General features: G+C 40.3%; 2 protein-coding genes and 1 pseudogene across 2 annotated transcripts; 1 reads left to right on the forward strand and 2 right to left on the reverse strand.

The window, feature by feature from the left end:
- Window positions 1-2269: 2269 nt before the first annotated feature.
- Window positions 2270-9141, forward strand: LOC125136565 (olfactory receptor 10C1-like). The gene is made up of 2 exons (XM_047797423.1): window positions 2270-3274; window positions 8962-9141. Exons 1-2 carry the CDS (start codon window positions 2270-2272, stop codon window positions 9139-9141), a joined length of 1185 nt encoding a protein of 394 aa, XP_047653379.1.
- Window positions 9142-13190: 4049 nt separating this feature from the next.
- On the reverse strand, window positions 13191-16359 carry LOC125136567 (olfactory receptor 2G3-like). The gene is made up of 4 exons (XM_047797424.1): window positions 16131-16359; window positions 14614-14685; window positions 14246-14373; window positions 13191-14132 (listed from the first exon to the last, which is right to left on the reverse strand). Exons 1-4 carry the CDS (start codon window positions 16357-16359, stop codon window positions 13191-13193), a joined length of 1371 nt encoding a protein of 456 aa, XP_047653380.1.
- Window positions 16360-20391: 4032 nt separating this feature from the next.
- The window catches only part of LOC125136568 (olfactory receptor 2G6-like), a 7911-nt pseudogene continuing 6017 nt past the window's right edge, over window positions 20392-22285 (reverse strand).

Raw genomic sequence — 22285 nt, forward strand, 5'->3', positions numbered from 1 at the left:
AACTTCCTCTATAAATGGAAAAGTTGAGTAAATTTTAAGAAAATCTTAGCTTTGACCCAGCACTAGATGGCTGTGCTAGGATCTGAACCCAGACAGACTATCTCTAGAGCACTCTTGATTACTGTGCTGCTCAATATGGATTTGAATGTGTGTGTTTCTCTCTGTGATTGTACAGGTAGATGTGTATGTGCAAAATGTACATTTTTGTACATATATTTTGTGAATGCACCTAAACTTTTGTCTGTTCATAATAATTTTGAATCTCAAAAAGCATACTTTTACCTTATATATACTGCCATTGAACATTAGCATGGGATAAATAATGATGTGTTATAAACACATTAGTAAAAACCCAATCTCAGTTAAGCTAATGAACAGATACAAAGGCATAGAAGTAAATCCTCCTCGCTCTTTGCCCTTTTCATGGCAAACATTGTTAATAACTTCAGTTGGTGACATTTCAAAAGAGCAATATAAGCTGTAGAACATCCACAAAAATAACAAGGAATATTTACTTTGTCAGGAGTTGATAGGAATCATCAGATTGAGAAAAAAATAGCTGTCACATTTGAAATATTTAAGGGATTTAAGATTTACCATAATTAACTTAAGAAAACAGAATAAGCCCTAGAAAGCAGCATATATAAGCAGCCAGGGTAAAGCTTAGCATTCACACTTATCACATGACAACTTATTCATTGTTAAGAGTGGGGATATAATGGTGTACATAAAATTCTTCATTCTGTGTGTCTAAAGCTATTCTCAGGAAGAAATGCACAATTGTCTTTGGGATAGTGTAAGTGCTCTCATCGCAGCTAGGGCGTTGGGAACACACAGCGGAGGGGGCATGTAACTGACTAATATTGAGGCAAGGGAGAGTGGGAGTTGGGAAGATGATTCCAAAGAGAAGATGAAGCTGTGCTCAAACTTGGACATAGGCTGTTCAGTAGATGGACAAACAGGGAGGCAAATGTCAAGCCCCCAGGGAGAAATGAGCAGAAAGAAAAGGAAATACATGCAAGCAAGGCACATACTAAAAGATTCAAGTAGTTTGATGTGACTATAACATGAGGTTCATTTGGATAAGGAGTGAAATAAAAGTTTCTATAAATAATCAGTGACTCCATGCACAAATTTTCACTAATTGTATTAAGAAATTTGAATTTTAGGAGTTCTCGCTGTGGTACAAAGAAAGGCTGGTATGCAGGTTTCACCCCCAGCCTGGCACAGTGTGTTAAGGATCCAGTGTTGCCACAGCTGTGGTGTAGGGCACAACTGTGGTTCGGATCTGATCCCTGGCCCAGGAACCTCATATGCCGTGGGGTGGCCAAAAAAAAATTTTTTTTTTAATTTTAACTTGAGACAATAATAGTTTTCATTTAGCAAAGAACACTCTAATGGAGAACAGTTGGCAGGTGTGAAATATTAAAAATGAAGAAATTTGTTGCAATGATGGGATTATCTCAGTAGCACGATATAGATATGATATGAGTGACTGTGATAGTCTTCACATGGCTGCCTCTTCTTCATCCACATCTCAGCTCATGCTTCTCATTGTCAAGAACCCTCTTTGAATACCCAATCTAAATTGTTTAGTCACCAGAACATAAACTGCTTCTGTTTCTCTGCATTGTGGCAATTATTTGTGTATTGAACAGTCATTTAATTTTTGCTTTTCTTCACTAAAGAAGTTACATTTGGGAAAAAAAGTGGGGTTTTCTCCCATTGCTGAATTGGAGGACTGCAAAATAGTGTGCATTCCATATACCCTTGTTGAGTGAATAAATGAAGAAAGCAAATCAGTGCAATGAAAGTGGAAAGAAATAGATAAGAGAGGACCTTTCCATGGTAGTGTTTGCCAAGTGAGTAAAGGAAGAGATGAAGAGAGAAATGAGCTGAATTTCTTTTTTCCATTTTATGCTTGATGACTAGGTATACCTTGGACAAATCAACTGGGATAGTGAACATAGAATAGGATTTGATTTGAAAAGGTGTGGGGATGAGTGTAATTTCCAAACTTTTTTTTTTTTTTTTTTGGCTACACTGATGGCATGTGGAAGTTTGTGGGGCCAGGGATCAAGCCCTTTTCATTGCTGCCACCTTCACCAAGGCTGCCACAATGTCCAGATACTGAATCGGCTGCACCCCTGGGAAACCTCCTCCAAACTTTTTGAATTTTAGAACTGCAGGTAAGAAATTGATCTCTCTGACTCACAAAGGGTTAAGACTAATATAAAAATTTATGTTTCTATCTGAAAGAATCTTTATGATGACCTTGCCTCTCTTTTTTTCAGTCATGAGCCTCAACTGTTCCTTGTGGCAGGACAATAGCATGTCTGTGAAACGCTTTGCCTTTGCCAGATTCTCTGAGGTCACTGAACAGTGTTTCCTTTTGTTTACCCTCATCCTGCTCATGTTCTTATCATCACTGACGGGCAATGCTCTCATAGCTACTGCCATCTGGACCAACCCGGTCCTCCACACCCCCATGTACTTCTTCCTGGCCAACCTGTCTCTCTTGGAGATTGGCTACACGTGTTCTGTCACACCCAAGATGCTGCAGAGCCTTGTGAGCGAGGCCCGAGGAATCTCTCGGGAGGGGTGTGCTACGCAGATGTTTTTCTTTTTGTTACTTGGTACCAGCGAGTGCTGTCTCTTGGCCGCCATGGCTTTTGACCGCTATATGGCCATATGCTCCCCACTTCACTATGCAACACGAATGAGTCGTGGAGTGTGTGTCCATTTGGCAATGGTATCTTGGGGAGTGGGGTGCATGGTAGGCTTGGGCCAGACCAACTATATTTTCTCCCTGGACTTCTGTGGCCCCTGTGAAATAGACCACTTCTTCTGTGACCTCCTCCCTATCCTGGCACTTGCCTGTGGGGATACCTCCCATACTGAGGCTGCAGTCTTTGTTGCAGCCATTCTCTGTGTTTCCAGCCCATTTTTACTCATCATTGCTTCTTATGGCAGAATTCTAGCTGCCGTGCTCAGCATGCCCTCACCTGAGGGTCGCCGAAAAGCTCTTTCCACCTGTTCTTCCCACTTACTTGTAGTAACACTCTTCTATGGCTCAGCATCTGTCACCTACTTGAGACCCAAGGCTAGCCATTCACCAGGAATAGATAAACTCCTAGCCCTCTCCTATACCGTGGTGACATCCATGCTCAACCCCATCATCTACAGTTTACGGAACAAGGAAGTCAAGGCAGCTCTTAGGAGAACTCTAGGCAAGAAAAAGGCACACAACCTAAGATTAAAGAAAGAAAGAGAAGTTCCCATTGTGGCCTAGCAGGTTACAAACCCAAGTAGTATCCATGAGGATGTGGGTTTTAATCCCTAACCTTTTTCAATGGGTTAAGGCTCAGTTGGTTAAGGATCCAGTGCTGCCGTGAGCTGTGGTATAGGCCACAGATGCGGCTCAGATTCCTGTTGCTGTGGATATGGCTGTGGCTGTGGTGTAGGCTGGCAGCTGCAGCTCTGATTCAACCCCTACCCTGGGAACTTCCATATGTCCCAGTAGCATCCCTAAAAAAGGAAGGAAGGTTGAAAAGAAAGAAAGAGAGAGAGAGAGAGAAAGAAAAGAAAAAGAAAGAAAGAGAGAGAAAGAAAGAAAGAGAGAGAGAAAGAAAGAGCTGGAGCATTTTGTCACCACAAATAAAATATGGTCCAGTATTTGGTCCAGTGTTCAATCCTGCCATTCTGGTTCCAGAACCCAAGATGTGAGGCTGTGTCCATGATTTCAAGTAAGGTTTATTCCCATTAATTCTGATTCCCTTCATTCTTAGTCCTTGAAATAAATAAGAATGAAATAGACCAACTGGTTCTGGTTCTACAAACTGTCTCTGTTAGGAAGTTATAAGCCTGGTGTTAAGTTTCTTTCTCACTTGTGAGATTTTTTTTGTCTCATTTTATTTTATTTTTTAATCTTTTTATTGAAGTATAGTTGATTTACGATGTTCCTTCCATTTCTGATGTACACCAAAGTGACCCAGTCATACATACATACATATATATATATACATTCTCATACTGTCTTCCATCATGTTCTAACCCAGGAGAATGGACATGGTTCCCTGTGCTGTAGAGTAGGACCCATTGCTTATCCATTCTAAATGTAATAGTTTGCATCTACCAACCTCGAACTCCCGGTGCATCTCACCCCTCTCCCATTCCCCCTGGAAACCACAAGTCTGTTCTCCATGTCCATAATCTGCTTCTGTTTTATAGATAGGATCATTTGTGCCATATTTTAGATTCCAAATATAAGTGATATCACACAGTATTTCTCTTTTTCTCTCTGACTTACTTCACCTAGTATGAAAATCTCTAGTTGCATCCATGCATTGTTTTGTCTTTTTTACGGCTGAGTAGTATTCCAACGTATATATGTAGTGTATCTTAATCCAATCATCTGTCAATGGGCATTTAGGTTGTTTCCATGTCTTGGGTATTGTGAATAGAACTGCAGTGAACATAGGGGTGCATGTATCTTTTTGCGGAAAACTGTATATCAAACTACCTTATGATCCAGCAATCCCACTCCTGGGCATATCTCCAGAAAAAACATTCATTGAAAGTGACATCAACATCATGAATATTTTCTCAGGTCAGTCTCCCAAAGCAATAGAAATTAGAGCAAAAATAAACCCATGGGACCTCATCAAACTGAAAAGCTTTTGCACAGCAAAGGAAACCCAAAAGAAAACAAAAAGACAACTTTCAGAATGGGAGAAAATAGTTTCAAATGATGCAACCAACAAGGGATTAATCTCTCGAATATATAAACAACTTATACAACCCAACAGCAAAAAAGTCAATCAATCAATGGAAAAATGGGCAAAAGACCTGAATAGACATTTCTCCAAAGAAGATATACAGATGGCCAACAAACACATGAAAAAATGCTCAACATCGGTGATTATAAGAGAAATGCAAATCAAAACTACCATGAGATACCACCTCACACCAGTCAGAATGGCCATCATTCATAAGTCCACAAAGAACAAGTGCTGGAGGGGCTGTGGAGAAAAGGGAACCCTCCTGCACTGTTGGTGGGAATGCAAACTGGTACAGCCACTATGGGGAACAGTTTGGAGATACCTTAGAAATCTATACATAGAACTTCCATATGACCCCGCAGTCCCACTCTTGGGCATCTATCCGGACAAAACTCTACTTAAAAGAGACACGTGCACCCGCATGTTCATTGCAGCACTATTCACAATAGACAGGACATGGAAATAATCCAAATGTCCATCGACAGAGGATTGGATTCGGAAGAGGTGGTATATATACACAATGGAATACTACTCAGCCATAAAAAAGAACGACATAATGCCATTTGCAGCAACATGGATGGAGCTAGAGAATCTCATACTGAGTGAAATGAGCCAGAAAGACAAAGACAAATACCATATGATATCACTCATAACTGGAATGTAATATCCAGCACAAATGAACATCGCCTTAGAAAAGAAAATCATGGACTTGGAGAAGAGACTTGTGGCTGCCTGATGGGAGGGGGAGGGGGAGGGAGTGGCAGGGATCAGGAGCTTGGGCTTATCAGACACAACTTAGAATAGATTTACAAGGAGATCCTGCTGAATAGCATTGAGAACTTTGTCTAGATACTCATATTGCAACAGAACAAAGGGTGGGGGGAAAAATGTAATTGTAATGTATACATGTACGGATAACTTGATCCCCTTGCTTTACAGTGGGAAAATAAAAAAAAAAAACTAATTTCTTCTTCTCCTGTTAATCTGTTTTATGTTAATTTTGTTATTAGTCCGGCCACAAGAACTCAAGAGGGGTACGGGGAAAATTTCCCTTTCCCCAACACCAGAAGAGAAATATAGTAAAAGAATATATTCTTTCACTGAACTTTGAATATGTAATTGTTGCAGTAGAAAATAACAACATAAAAAATGAAACACCTATGACAACTTAAAAAGCGAACATCTGCAAAAGGAACAATTATGCCACTGATGTAACATTTTATTTTCTTCATTTGTTCCTTAGTGTTAAGAAAAACAACTAACAATTAAAATGAAGAAACCTCATTTGACTCTAGGAGTCAACTTCAGTCAAATCCTCCCTTATCAAAGATAGTGTATCTCTGGGGCAGGGGTTGGGATTGGCATATGCACCCTGTGGTGTATGGAGTGACTGGCCAGTGGGGACCTGCTATGCAGCACAGGGAATTCTACTCAATATTCTGTGATGATCTAGATGGGAAAAGAATCTGAGAAAGAATGGATGTGTGTATATGTATAACTGACTCATTTTATCATATAGCAGAAATTATTACAACATAATTTGTCAACTATACTTCAATGAAACTTTGAAAAATGGAAGAGAAAAAAGATGTTATACCTTCAATTCACATTTGTTTCACTGTTTCACATTTTAAACATAAATAAACACTCTAGGTGTTCTTATCAGGATACAGACGGGCAGTGTCTCAAGTTTTTGCAATTGCCGTGCTATCGTCATTTATTTCTAATCATCTATTCAAGTGCAGAAATAGACAGCACTACAGGGACTGGAGTTCCAAACTGTGCCTCAAGCTATTTAAAAGAATTTCAACATTAGAACGTTACTCTCAAACTGGTTTATGTCAGAAGTTGACTGTATAGCTGGGAATTCTCTAAATCAACTTCCAGATAGAATACAATGTTTAGTAAAGATAAGTAATAAAAACTTACTAAGTCAAAACATTAAAACTAAGTAGAAACTGCAGTAATTGTTTAGATCCAAAAATTTTTTTTTAAAGTGTATGTTATCACTGAATTTGTTTAGAATTGGCAGTACAAGGGTTAATAAGCAAATCTACTTCAGTTGATTTCATTACTGTTTTAAAATCCTCTACAGATAATTCACCGGCTTTGTGCCTGTAGAGGGTGCAGATGGCTCACATTGCCTCATGTTGGTAGGGAGCCCTTTAAATTTTTATATTGAGAAAACATTTTCCTTCTCTCAATTCTATTCCTTTCTCTCTGCCTGAAATTCCTGTCCTTCGAATGTTGTCCTTGTATATTCGTCTTCTGTTTTTTCTTGAATTTCTTCTGCTATTTTTTTTATTTTCTTGGCTTTTTTCTTCTACTCTAGGAAATTTCAAGGTTATGTTTGAATGCTTCTCTCTTTTCAATTTAATTTTACTGTTCTAATATTTTTTAAGGTAACAGAAACCATTTAATGAATTAGGAAAATAATGTAAACTAGGCCTGTATTGTATACTCAACAGAAGATAGTATGTTTGGGTTTTTAAAAGCAATTTCTTAAAGTCATTATTAATCCTCATTAAGAGCCTTTGAAACTTTTATTTTTTTTAACAGGAGTAGAGGGTCTTTTTTTTTATTATTATTAATAGAATAATGTTTATTTTTTCCATTATACCTGGTTTAGAGTGTTCTGTCAATTATCTGCTGCACAGCAAGGTGACCCAGTTACACATACATGTGTACATCCTTTTTTCTCACTTTATCATGCTCCATCATAAGTGACTAGATATAGTTCCCAGTGCTATACGGCAGGATCTCATTGCTTATCCATTCCAAATGCAACAGTTTGCATCTATTAACTCCAGATTCTCAGTCCATCCCACTCCCTCCCCCTCCCCCTTGGCAACCACAAGTCTGTTCTCCATGTCCATGATTTTCCTTTTTGTGGAAAGGTTCATTTGTGCTGTATAATAGATTCCAGATGTAGGTGATATCATATGGTATTTGTCTTTCTCTTTCTGACTTACTTCACTTAGTATGAGAGTCTCTAGTTCCATCCATGTTGCTGCAAATGGCATTATTTTGTTCCTTTTCACGGCTGAGTAGTATTCCATTGTGTATATATACCTCGTCTTCCGAATCCAATCATCTGTCAGTGGACATTTGGGTTGTTTCCATGTCCTGGCTATTGTGAATAGTGCTGCAATTAATATGTGGGTGCACATGTCTTTTTCAAGGAAAGTTTTGTCTGGGTATATGCCCAAGAGTGGGATTGAGGCGTCATATGGTAGTTCTATGTATAGTTTTCAAAGATACTGCCATACTGTTTCCCATAGGGGTTGTACCAATTTACATTCCCACCAACAGTGCAGGAGGGTTCCCTTTTCTCCACATCCTCTCCAGCACTTGTTACTTGTGGATTTATTAATGATTGCCATTCTGACAGATGTGTGGTGGTATCTCATAGTAGTTTTGAATTGCATTTCTCCAGTAATCAGGGACACTGAGCATTTTTTCAAGTGCTTGTTGGACATTTGTACATCTTTGGAGAAATGTCTATTCAGGTCTTTTGCCCATTTTTCCATTGAGTTGTTGGCTTTTTTGCTGTTGAGTTGTATAAGTTGATTGTATATTTAAAGATCAGGCCCTTGTCAGTTGCATCACTTGAAACTATTTTCTCCCATTTGGTAAGTTGTCTTTTTTTGTGTGTGGTTTCCTTTGCTGTGCAAAAGCTTGTCAGTTTGATTAGGTTCCACTGGTTTATTTTTGCTGCTTTGGGAGACTGTTCTAATAATTTTTTTTTTTTGCTTCTTTCCTTATCATTCTACTTTTAAGTCCTGAGGGTTTGTTTGTTTGTTTGTTTGATGAGCCTTCATTAATTATACCAACTACGACGATTTTTGCTGTTATTTATTCCATTTTTATGTGTCTTCTCTTTCTTTATTTTTATTATTATTTCTTTCTCTCTCTCTCTTTTTTCTCTCTGTTTATGTTTGTCTCCCTCTGTTAGAGGACTGACTCAGAGGTGAGGCAATGCCTTCACCCAAAAATTAGTTGGAAATGCTGTGCGCTTGGGGGATGCTTGCTGATGGGATGATCAAGGCTTTCACTGGAATAACTCAAATGTCAGGACACTTTTGGTCGCTTTGTGAAAGTCTTCTACCTTCTCCACAGGAACCACTTCTATTTTCCTGCCTAGAGAGTTACAAGGTTCTAAAGCTGACCAGTGTTCTAGGAGCAGAATGAGGAAAAACCAGGGGGAAAGAGGCTGTCCGAAGCACCTAACCAAATGCCCTGTTTTGGGGGTGACATTCTAGTCAACTCTCTGCCAGGCCTGGGGGTGCTCTCTGACCTAACTCGTCTAAGGGTGACCACTCCTTTTACCAGCTTTGACATCAGAAGGTCCCTCACCTAGTTGTATGGACTAGGGAGACCTACACTTTTTAGGCAGACTTTTTAATGGTTGTGATTTTAGCCTCACTCTGCAACCTGCCTTCTAAGATCCCCAACGCTCACCTTTCTTAGCACCACTGCTACTCCAAGGCTCTGCAGTACAAGTGGCCTTTATTCCTGCTGGCTGCTCCTCTCTGCCTCCCAGTCCTTTCAAGGCATTATTCATCAGCTTTTTTTTTTCCTTTTTTTCCAGTAAGTCATTTACTACCTTCTATCTGCTTCCTATCTTCCAAAAGTTTATTGATTTCTGCTTGCTCTCAGTTCCTCTCCAGTTCCATTTGTCCTTATAGAGACATACAATTTTGTATTTAATATATTTTTATGGTTTTCAGAAAGGAATGGGGATAAATATCTTCATTAAACTTATTATTTACCAGAGCGCTATTTCTAAAAATCTATCTAGGTAGCTGGTTATGGGGATAAAATAATAGAAAATAAGTGTGTTAAGTTTGAAAAAATTCACTTCACTTTTATTCAGTAATGATTTATGCAGTTGTAAAAACTTAAGGTGCCATATTATTTCTATTCCCAAAGTATATCATTGGAAGCCAGTGATTTCTATCCTTCAAATATGTTGCCCTCTGAGCCTTAGCACATTCAGGACATTCTTACCTAGGAAGCAAATTTCTTGACCCCGTATATGTTTGTAGTTTTAGCTCTTCCTTCGAAGTACTACCCAGTACTCACTAGATTTATGCTTTATTTGAATTTCTCAGACACATAGGCATTCACTATATGTGCTGTCTTATTTTATTGTGCATCTGTTATGACCTTACATTGATTTTTAATTGATTCATAAATCATGAAATATATTTTATAGGAATATTACATACTGTTTGTCAGTTATTCTAGGATGCTCTAATTCTTCACAGTGATAAACATATAGTGGTGCATAGATTATTACTGATTGAGTGTATAATGAATAAATTGTTCATATGTTGATTTTGATTTCACTTTTCAGTTCTTTGTGCACAGATTTTCATCTTAAGGGAAGTTCTTAAGGGGCAGAGGTCACAAATTCATTTTCTCTTCTTTCACTTTTTTTTTCTTTTATTTGGCTACACCTACAGATTATGGAAGTTCCTGGGCCAGGGATGAAATCCAAGTTGAAGCTGCAATGTATGCCACAGCTGTGGCAATGCCAGATCCTTAACCTGTTGTACCACAGTGGGAACTCCAACAGGTTCATTTTCTTTAATATAAATTTCTTATTGCTTTAACTTTGATGTGAGAAATTAAGTAATTTTCTGAAAATTAAGAAGAGTAACTGTGGGAATAATAGGGAGATAGAGACAGCCAGTAGTTAAAAAAAAATGAAAAAAATTATGGATAAGCATCCAGTCGAGTGACAGAACATGCTGGTATAGCTTTACAGGAGGACCTTGCCACTCAGGACCTCATCTGATACTGTTATGGTTGGTGAATCCAGCTGGCAGGTTGGGAAGTGAACTGTATGACCAAACATGAGGTGCTCTGTAATGTCTGGATAAGGATATCTTTGGTCAGGGTTTACATGAGGAAAACTTTTTTCCCCAGACTGTTGGAAATTGGAAATGACAGAAATCAAGGCCAGAATTAGATGCTATAATTGAGTCACAATTATTAGATCACACTAGACTAATTGCTGTTGGCTTGTTAATGAAAAAAAAAAAAAGCACGTTTGATGAAATTAACTGACCCACATATTGGGTTAGATTTCAAAGCGGAACTCATTTGATGATCACCAGTGAACTTAGTAGAATATTAACAATGACTTGTGACAACCCACATAACTTATGCCTGAAAAGCATGTATTTGTCATCAAGGCCACTCAGTCTGGCACCACGATTATCACCAGGTCAACAGAGTTTGTTAATGGTAACTGACACTTACGGACTCCTTCCTATATGCCTTCTCACCATCTCCTGAAATACTTACAACAAAGCTCTGAGGTGGTCCCCATTTTAGAAATGGAGAAATGAGGGTTGGAAATGTTGAGGGATTTACCTGTAGTTATGCAGCTGGGAAATAAATGCTAGAGACAGAACAGAGGCTCTGATCTCTTTGAGTTCAAGTATTCTTTATGACCACACTACAATACCTATCCTTTGGAAATACCAACTTCAACCCTGTTGTCACCATTAAAAGCAAAAGTGTCATACTTTTTTACCAAAAAAGTGAGTGAAGTGAGTGAAGAAAATAAATCATGTTTTTTTTTCCATATTATGAGGGCAAAAGGGGAACTTATTTTTACCATATTTCCCAAGGATTATTTTTTGATTCAGATATAAAATGGCAGCAAATTTTCCATTCAGATATAAAATGGTAACTAATTATCGACTAGATAAATTCAATACTGTTGAAAGTGATAAGCATATATTAGATCAAAATAGGGAGAATACTATGATAAGAAAGTTAGAAGATTGAAAAGATGGTAAATGGAGTTCCTGGGTGGCCTAGCCCTTAAAAATCTGGCGTTGTGGCTGTGGAAACTTCTGGATGCCAAGGGTGTAGCCAAAAAAAAATAAAGAAAAAAATGTTAATTGACATATATTGATCACTTTTAGCAGTTGTTTACTTATTGTTTTGTGCTGGTCTCAGCCTATGGATAATCAGTGTTGAGGGTGGATTGGCCCTTGGGGTTCTTACTATGATTGAAAATCTGGGGCTGCACCGTGAGGTCTCAGGTAGAGAGAGAGAGCAGGTCTGGGTTCCGCTTTTATTGGCACCAAAGGTGGGAGCTTGGGGTTTCTGGGTTCCATCTTTAGTGGTGAAAACATAAGAGCAGGAAGAGAAAATCAAGTGGTCGGAATTGTCGGTTACCTAAAATCAACCCAGATCTCTGAAACAAAGGACTCTGAGGGATGGGCGTTGGGGACAGCCTGGCTCTTTATCTCATCCTGTGGGTGGCAATGGTTCTTTTTGAGATTGTCCCCTTTGAAGCAGATGCCTCCGCAATCAAAGCTTAAGTCAGGCACTTGCATTACAAACCAATCACCAAACAAAAACTAGTAAGTTTACACTACTCTTACTTTTTGATCTTTTAATCAACATAATAGTAAAGCTCACTCCTTTTTTACTTGTAAATAAACATGGATACAAAAACTTCAGTAAAACCTGCACAAGCTCAAAAAGGAACTTTTGGAGTTAAAATCCAAATTCTCAGAGTTCCCGATGTGATGCAGCAGTAACAAACCTGACTAGGATCCATGAGGACATAGGTTCGATCCCTGGCCCCGCTCAGTGGGTTAAGGATCCAGCCTTTCTGTGAGCTGCAGTGTTGGTCTCAGATGTGGCTTGGATCTGGTGTTGTTATGGCCAGCAGCTGCAGCTCCAATTTGACCCCTAGCCCAGGAACATCCATATGCCACAGGAGTGGCCCTAAAGAGGCAAAACAAACAGACAAACAAAACAAAAAACAAAACAAACACCCAAAAATCACAAAAAAAAAAAACCAAATTCTCTAGTCTAATCTCTCCACTGTACTCCACAAGGCAAGAAAGCTCTTTCTTGTGATCAACGGGAAATTGGTTTTAGAGAGTTGTTTCCAGGAATTGTTAGACTATTGATGGGAAGGAAGAGAATGTAGAAGCAGCCAGGGAAATGATAAGCACATCATAAAAAGAATAACAGGGGGGGAAAGAAGGAAGCGACAAAAAGGAGAGAAAGAAAAGGATAACAAGGGAAAGGACAAAGGAGAAAAACAGAGTGGACCATGGAAAAAGGAAGGAAGGCGGAAGAAAAACACAGGCAGGGAGGGCAAGAACCAGAAATGATATGAATAATGGACATTGAGAGGGTGTGAGGAGACATTGCCTTACGAAGGGCCCCAAAGAAGCCTGGGAAGGAGGATGAAGAGGACGGATAGTTCTGAGGCCAATAAAAGACAACCAGGCAAACTATGAAGATCGCATGTGCTCCTTGTAGAACAGTTCATTTCTTTAGCGAAGGATTGTGCAAAATGACTCGTCTCTTTTAGACACACACACACACACACGTGCAAGCTGATCCTTGTGGGCTCTGCTTTGTTTTTTATGAGGCCAAGTCCCTGTGAAATAGTCTTCTCATAGCTCCTTTCACATCTTTATTCCTCAGTGTGTAGATGAGAGGGTTGAGGGTTGGAGTCAGTACCGTGTAGAAGAGGGAGATGAATTTCCCAGAAGTAGGGGCATAAGAGCTGTTGGGCTGGATGTACACAGCGGTGATGGTCCCGTAGAAGAGGGACACCACCATCACGTGGGATCCGCATGTCCCCAGGGCTTTGCGCCAGGCCTGGACTGACTTGATCCTAGTAACTGCCTTGACGATGTGTCCATAGGACGTCAGTATCAGTGCCAAGGGCAAGAGGAGCAAGACCAGGGATGCAATGAATAGCTGGACCTCATTGGTGTGGATGTCCACACACGCAAGCTTAATCATGGAAGGCACCTCACAGAAGAAATGATGGAGCCGCCGGTGTCCACAGCGAGGCAGCCAGAGGGTGACAGTGCTCTGGATGAGAGCGTTTCCTACTCCACTCAGCCATGCAACCCCTGCCAGGGCCTGGCACAGCCGTGGGTTCATCACAGCTGCATAGTGGAGAGGTTTGCAAACGGCAGCGTGGCGGTCAAAAGCCATGACAGCCAGGAGAACACACTCAGTGGAGCCCAAAGCCAGGGAGACATAGAGCTGGACAGCACAGCCCAGGGCGGTTATGGTCTTGGCTGGTCCCCTGAGGTTCCACAGCAGCTGGGGGACAATACTGGTGGTAAAGCAGATATCAACTAGGGAGAGGTGGGTGAGGAAAAAGTACATGGGTGTTTTGAGATGAGGGTCAGTGGAAGCGATCAGAATGATGATTGTGTTTCCCACCAGAGTCAGGAGGTATGATGCCAAAACAACCCCGAAGAGTATCTTTTCCAGGCTGGGCTGATCCGAGAAGCCCAGCCAGGATGATGTTGTCTTCAACAGGGGCTGCTGTTGGTGCCCATCACCCTGCTCAGAATAAGGAGGAAAACATTGTAGGAATTTAGAGGAAGGATGTAGCTTTGGCCTCTGGCCACAATATCAAAATTACTCTTTGAAGCACTAACTCTGGGAGAAATTACCGTGCCCGGGAGAACTAAATCTTGGCAGTCTCCTTCAGAAGCTGCGGCAAAGGACACGAAGGGCCAGACACTGTACAGAGAGGCACAGGAAGGCTCATGGTAGAAGAAGGAGTTTTCTTTGGAGATAACTCATAGGAAAGTGAGATACAATTTATCCCAGGAAAAAATAAAGGACTAGAGAGAATATCAGAAGAATAAAATGCATTTGATTAATTGAGAGTTCATGGCAAACCATTCAAACTAAATGGGGAAAACTCAGGGATACTGATGTGTAATATGTGTACATAATATTTGTCAATAACATTTAACTTTTTCAACTATGATTTTGAAGTGAGTATTTTTTCCAGGATTTGCATTATATGCATGACCGTCAACTTCTGGAGAGGCATCATTTTTGGAGAGGTTACTTTTTGCAATAACTTCTGGAGAGGTTATTTTTCCTGTAAAATGGCAACATTAGGCTATTGAAAGTAATAATATTAACATTTAGATCTAAAAGTTTGGTCATTATAGGCACATAATTTCAAAAACATATTTCCTTTAAGGATTGGTTAACTCACTCAGACCACCGGCTGATTAGTGATGTAACTTCATGCTGTGTGTGGGGAACAAAAGTCCTTGCTTCTTTGGTGAGTGGTGGGGAGGAAGGGAGTCAGCTTTCTTGTCTCACATGTTGAAAGAAGAGGTGGTTGAAGCTGAATGGAGGGAATGAGGGTCTGGGAAAGGAAAGCTCTTTGGTGGAGAAGGAAATGGCCTCAATGTACCTCAAGCCCACATCAATTTTTTTTACCTTCTGGAAGACTAAAGAGGCCACAGTTTTAATGGGTTTGTTAAAAGTCAAACAGCTATAAGTGCAAAGGTTTAAAATAAATTCACTGATGCAAAACATTCCCAAAGACTGTAACTGTATTTCACGTTCAAGACAAATAGGCACCTCTACTTGTCATCAATCGAAATCACTCAGGTTTCCAAATTCTTCCCTAGTAATAACTGCATACCCTAAAATTGTGATATTACTTGTTGTGAACATGAATTGTGGAATTGAAATAGATTCTCAGTGATCAATAACTTATCACGTAAACAGATATTTAGCAGAACCCAGGGGAAGGAAAATGAAGTCAAAGGACGAGTCAGGTGGGCGGTCTGGACGTGCAACAGCAGCATGAAGTCACTGAGTGATCACTCAAAATGGCGAACGAAAATCACAGTAAAATGAGACTACAAAAGAACTACTAAGGAACAAGCTCATTCACATTATACAGACCTATTTTGCTTATAGACACACTCACAATGACATGCACAGCTATCCATGCACAAAACCACAAATACGCACATACAAGCATAATTTCTTCCATCCTCTTATTCGGGGTCAATTCCCATCTGTTTAACTACCCAGCGGTGGGGGGAGGTCTGGATCAAGAGACTTGGTTCAATACTCTTCAATCCAGGCTGCAGGTTGCTACCTTACCCTCTCCGTCAAATAAGAATTCCTCCTGTTTAACCCTCTCCCTACCTCCCCCCACACACACATAACAGTACTTCAATAGAAACGCCATGAAAGATCAATTCACAATCGTGAACTGGTTCCATATTTACATGGATAATTGTAAGAATATGTTCCCTTTAGGCTTGTGGAAGGATTCTATTCCACTATGATGCAAAATGTATCATCGTCCATGCACCATGTGATCTCCTCTCACTTTAAGCCATAATCCCAATTTACTCTTACAAGTTAAGAGTCATAGGCATGGTGTCGATAGAAAATCAGGGCATCAGTGGAAGTGAACGAGTTAAAAGAGAGGAAGTCTTCCAGATTTTTGTACACTTACACTGAGACTCCCACGGTGGTGGGAAAAAGAAGTCATAGAGTTCAAATTATTATTACCTTGAAATGCCAACTCGATGCCTAAGGCCCACGTACTGGTTGGAGGGACTGTTATTTGAGGTGGAGCTCCCTGAAGATCAGCAAGGCAGGAGAAGCTAAGAGAGGTCACAGGGCAATGAATCTGGGAAGATCCCAAGGACACAGATCTCCCAATGTGGCAATTAATATCAGGCTCTGTAGTTTCCAGAGAAGAGCTGTCCCAGGAGATGCTTCTGAAAGATACGTTCATCCCTCTGATGTTTTTGGTTTCTCTCTAGGTCAAACCACAAAGATATAGAAGTTCGGTCCCCATCCCCACCCATCACTGAGTTGTTCTCTCATTTCTGTCATATTCATGGTTTTTCTGATCATATATAATCTATGCATGTAGGTGCATATATATTTACAAATCTATCCTGTTAGCTCATATCTTCATATTTTATCTTTTTACTTTTAGCCAGTTTGGGGGTATATATATCATGATTTCAATTTGTCCTCCCCTGATAACTGATGACGTTAACTAGATTACCTCACATTTTCTAATTGCCTAATAATTGCCTGAAAACACGTAAATGTGAGAAACTAAAGAAAGCAGTCTTTGGCTACAGAGTCAAATAAACGTCACTGCCTAACTTCTGCTTTCCTCTCTGCAGAGTTTCACCCTGGCAAGTCCAGACACTATCCTTTTCAAGCTAGATGCACAGAGGAAGATGCACAGGATGGACAGTAGAGGCTCTTGGAACACTCCAGACCCCACTCCAGGGTCTCAGACAGGAATAGGCTCAAGCCTTAAAGATTTACAAGCTTTATTTTTTTATTTATTTTTATTTTTTATTCTTTGGGGGCCATTTCTTGGGTTGCTCCCTAGCATATGGAGATTCCCAGGCTAGGGGTCCAATCAGAAATGTATCCGCCGGCTAGAGCCACAGCAACACAGGATCCGAGCTGGGTCTGCGACCTATACCACAGCTCACGGCAACGCCAGATCCTCAACCCACTGAACGAAGCTAGGGATTGAACCAGCAACCTCATGGATCCTAGTCAGGTTCCTTAACCACTGTGCCACAACAGGAACTCTGAAAGATTTACAAGCTTCAAATGTAAGTTAAGTGTAGCCTGGCAGTGGACATTTTAATTATTTACACAAGAATGCCTTATTACCACTAAGAGTGAACTTCTTTAACATTTGAAAATGACCCAAAATACTATGGCACTCTCTTATAATCCGGGAGCAGGGAAAGAGCAGTTATTGTTCTTCTGTTTTAATCATGCCCCATGGGTAGTCAGTATTATCATACCCCTACTGATAATAATACATCAGTAGGCAAATATGAACTGAGTTTTACTAGGTGCCAGACACTCTGCCAAGCATGCCGCAGGCATTAGCTCATTTACTGCCCACCACCCTATGAAGCTGGTACTGTTAGTCCACTCACTACAGATCTGGAAACTTTACCTTGCAGACGTTAAATAACTTGCTATGCGAATGAGAATCAAGGTTGCCCCAACTCTAGAGTCCATGACTTTATACAAAACAAATACTCTCCCAGAGACCTTAGGTAAGCCCAACCTCCTTAGTATAATACATAAATCCCTTTGTGATTTGGTCCTTTTTTAGTCTTCCATGTGTATCTCCCGTCATTCCCTAATATATTCTCTCTCCTCTAGCTATAGGAGTACTTGAATTCCTTGAAAGATCCTTTCATTCTCACATGTTTACTGATTAGTGCATGAAAGATGACTTGGCAATGCAGAGCAAGAGAGTACAATTGGGCAACGAGGACACACTTGTGAAAGATGAGACTTAAGTTGGACTTTGAGAAATAGATATGGCATAACTTGCATATGGTATAAATTGTTTAAGTAATAAAAGGAAACACTGTTAGAAACTGCTGAGTGTGTAAGTATTAATTGAACTTAAGATGAACGGTAGCATGTTGGGGAAGACACGCAATGCATTAGATTAAGATGATGGAGACCTGGAATTTTGTGCTCTGCAGACTTAATTTTAAAAAAGAAACCACAGGTCCGAATGGAGTCACTGTGCTAAGCCCTCAAAAGCAAACCAAGACTTACTTCCTAATCTAATTGCAGTTACGACCCCCTCCAGGAAGGTGGCATTTTCAGCTTAGCACCAAGGAGGTAATGTAACGCAGAGTCTCCTTCCACCCCCCACAGGGAGTTTACCTAAACCTGAAGCAATTCACTCTTTTCCCCTTTTGCCCATAAAAGCCTCTGATTTTGTACAGTTCTCCTTTCTATTAGGTAGGTGCCCAATTTATGATTCATTCAATAAAGCCAATTAAACTATCAGATTTGTCAGGTGGAATTCTTATTATTTAAACCTGCTAATCATTTGAAGCCATGCAAATGAGCAATGTAGAGCAATACATGGAAAATAATTTGATAGAGTAATTAAACTTGTCATGGAAGAAAATGAAAGTATGAAGAAAACCGTTTGTAGATTTTAGAAATTCGGTCATAGATAGCAACACTTTCCGTGCCTGGGAGCTAGAAGGGGAACTCCATGAGCTCCCTGGGCTGGGGTGAGGAGCTATGGCATAGCAGAGAGCATATCACACAAAGAGATGTGAAGTTCAGAGAGATTTGGGTTGGTCTTAGCACTTCCAGCAAACTGAAAAAGAGGTACAGTGTACAGGAGGATGCAAAGTAAAAGACGGTCACAAACCAACCAACCAAGCACAGGTTAAGGATGATGGAGGAAGAGTGTGAAGAGTCTGGAGGCTGTGGATCATCACACTGTTTCCGAAAGTGTGTTCACAATCTCTGAGACTCACCCGGCAGTAACTAGTGCCGCCATGAGTAGTTTTTAAGGAACTCTGCACGAGTGAATTTCTTGAAGTCTTACTGCAAACCCGTCGGGTAATTCAACTGAGGCACAAAGAGGTCAGTAAAGAGCAGAGGGTTATATGTAGCTAGTGAGTACAAAAGCCAAATTGCAAAGCAAGGCAGTCTGGCTTCAGAGCCCATGAATTTTACAATCACAAAGACACCAGGGGAAGAGTTACTGCATCGAATAGGACTGAATGCAAGATTTTGCCTAGTAGACCCTGGGTCCATGTGAAATTATAAAAGTTTTAGGTATCTCATTACATTAGGTAATTCTATATAAAATATTTGTAAAACGAATATTTTTCTTTTTTCATAATTTTAGGTAGACTCACAGATCTGGTCCTTTACTACTTTTGTTCCTTTTTCCTTTTTTAAAATTAATATTTATTTATTTTATTAAAGTATAGTTGATTTAGAATGTTGTGCCAATGTCTGCTATACTCTGTACTGCAAAGTGACTGAGTCATAATGTATGTTTATGTGTATTATATATATATATATAGTTTTTTGTATTATTTTCTATCATGGTCTATCCCAGGAGAGTGGATATAGTTCCCTGTGCTATGTAGTAGGACCTTGCTATCCACTCTAAATGTAATACTTTGCATCTACTGACCACAAACTCCCTTTACTATTTTAAAAAGGCCCACATTTTTAAGTTTTGTTGTATACATTTCTTGAATTGCGATACCGTGTATAAAATATTTTAAATAATATTGTACCAGGGCTCTTTTACAAAGAAAATACTACAGTAGGAGTTTCCCATAGTGGCTCAGTGGTAACAACCCTGCCTAGTATCCATGAGGACGAAGGTATGATCCCTGGCCTCTATCAGTGGGTTAAGGGTCCGGCAATGCTGTGAGCTGTGGTGTAGGTTACAGACACAGCTTGGATCTGGTTGCTGTGACTGTGGCATCAGCCAGCAGCTACAGCTCCAATTTATCCCCTGGCCTGGGAACTTCCATATGCCACAGGAGTGGCCCGAAAAAGACAAAAAAAAAAAAAAAAGAAGAAGAAGTAGAAAATACTACAGTAATTTCCTCACAGGAGCATATACGTCTCAATTTTCTATTTGCATATTGAACACTATTTAATTCCATAGTCGGACATGTGAGCACATATATATTGGGTAGATTACAGAATCTCCCGATCTGAACCTGTATTGCAGCCCTTCAAAGACGTTTAATAAAAGGAAGCGTGAGTATGTGTATATACCACACAGGCACTCATACACACATGAGGTTCCATGAGCTGTTCAAGTTGAATCTAAATGTGCTTCTTTTTTCTCAACCGTGTTAGCCACGTTATACTTAAATACAGACAGAGAAGTAAGCAACACATACACTTTCTACTTGGGAGGAGTTGATTTAATCTTAGGTCTCTTTAATTACTTTCCATAACACAAAGTCACTATTTCCCTGATTTTTCCTTAGGAACTTTGTCCTCTTCTCAGCAGTCTTCTCAGGGCTCCCTTCACATCCTTGTTCCGCAGAGTATATATCAGGGGGTTGAGTGTGGGGGTGACAACAGTATAAAAGAGTGTAAGGAACTTGCCCTGACTTCGGCCATAGGATCTCTTTGGTTGAATGTATATGGCCGAGCTGGGCCCAAAGAAGAGGAACACCACCAGCAGATGGGAACCACAGGTCCCGAGAGCCTTGCGCCAAGCTTGGACGGACTTAATTTCATCACGGCTTGGACAATGAATCCGTAGGAGACCAATATCAATGCCACAGGAAGAAGAAGGAGAACTAACGTGGCCACAAAAAGCTGGGCTTCATTTGCTTGGGTGTCCACGCAGGCCAGCTTGACCATGGCGGGCACTTCACATAAGAAGTGGTGCAGGTGCGATGTCCACATCGAGGAAGCCGAAGGGTGATGGTTCCTTGGATGAGAGTGTTTCCTACTCCACTGAGCCATGCTACTCCTGCTAAGGCCTTGCAAAAGGATGGGTGCATGATGCTCGTGTAATTAAGAGGTCTGCAGACTGCCACGTAGCGGTCAAATGCCATGATGGTAAGGAGAACACACTCAGTGGTGCCCAGGGACAGGGACACATAGAGTTGTATGGCACAGCCACTGGCGTGATGGTCTTGGCTGGTCCCTTCAGGTTCCAGAGGAGCTGGGGGACGATGCTGGTGGTGAGGCAAAGGTCAAGAGAGGAGAGATTTGTGAGGAAGAAATACATAGGTGTGTGAAGTCTGCAGTCCAGGCAGGAGACCAGGATGATGGCCGTGTTGCCCAGGAGGGTCAAAAGATAGGATATCAACACCACCACGAAAGGAGGACCTCCAATTGAGGCTGGTCTGAGAATCCAAGCAAATAAAATCTCCCCCAGAGGTTTCATTGTTTTGTTCCATTAGTCTGTTCTTGTAAAAGAGAAAAATGGATATGGAATTCAGTTGAGGGAAATAGCATTATTACTGTTTACTTATAATATTTCTAGTAAGTGCTTAATTTTTTTTTCCTGGTGAATTTTCACAGACAAGGAAAAAAAGGCAGTTATTAAAAAGGTAAATGATTTTGGAGTTCCCATCATGGCTCAGCAGAAACAAACCCGACTAATATCCATGAGGACACAGATTTGATCCCTGGCCTCTCTCAGTGGGTAAGGATTCAGCATTGCTGTGAGCTGAGGTGTAGGCACAGCTGTGGCTCAGATCTAGCATGTGTGACTGGTGTAGGCTGGCAGCTGCAGCTCTGATTCTACCCCTAGCCTGGGAACCTCCATATGCCATGGGTGTGGCACTCAAAAGACACACATACAAAACCCAAAAAAACAACAAAACAAAACAACCCCCCAAAACAAACAAACATACAAAGGCATTCTTTTTGAGTCATCATTCTTGACTCAATAAATATTTGACCTATCCTCATTTTTTTTCATGTGACCCTCCTCTTTTTCCCATTTTTGGATAATTATTATTAAAGGTATTATTTTCAGAGAAAAAAAGAGAAACTTTCAGTTTGGGTGGCTATACAGTTCTGTTAGTAGAAGTAGGAGAGAAAAGGGGGAGGAATGCTAAAGCTTATTTAAACACCCAATATGAATGGATTATGAGTGATCACAGTTTCTGCTGAAATTACAATGCAAAAATAATGGATTACGGTGAGGCAGTGGATCAGAAAAACAAGTGGAACATATTTTGCATCTTTTGTTACTCACAGACAAAGCAGGTTATGATATTGTTTCTTACAACCACTTCTCTGAGTAGAGTGTGATATAGGGTCAGCTGCCTGTGAATCTCAAGATACAGAGAAGCTAAATAATTTTGTACGTTATTTAGCAGCTGACATGATTCCTTACCACAAGTTTTGATATC

Source organism: Phacochoerus africanus, chromosome 9 (genome assembly GCF_016906955.1).
Source record: "Phacochoerus africanus isolate WHEZ1 chromosome 9, ROS_Pafr_v1, whole genome shotgun sequence".
Classification (NCBI taxonomy): Eukaryota; Metazoa; Chordata; class Mammalia; order Artiodactyla; family Suidae; genus Phacochoerus; species Phacochoerus africanus.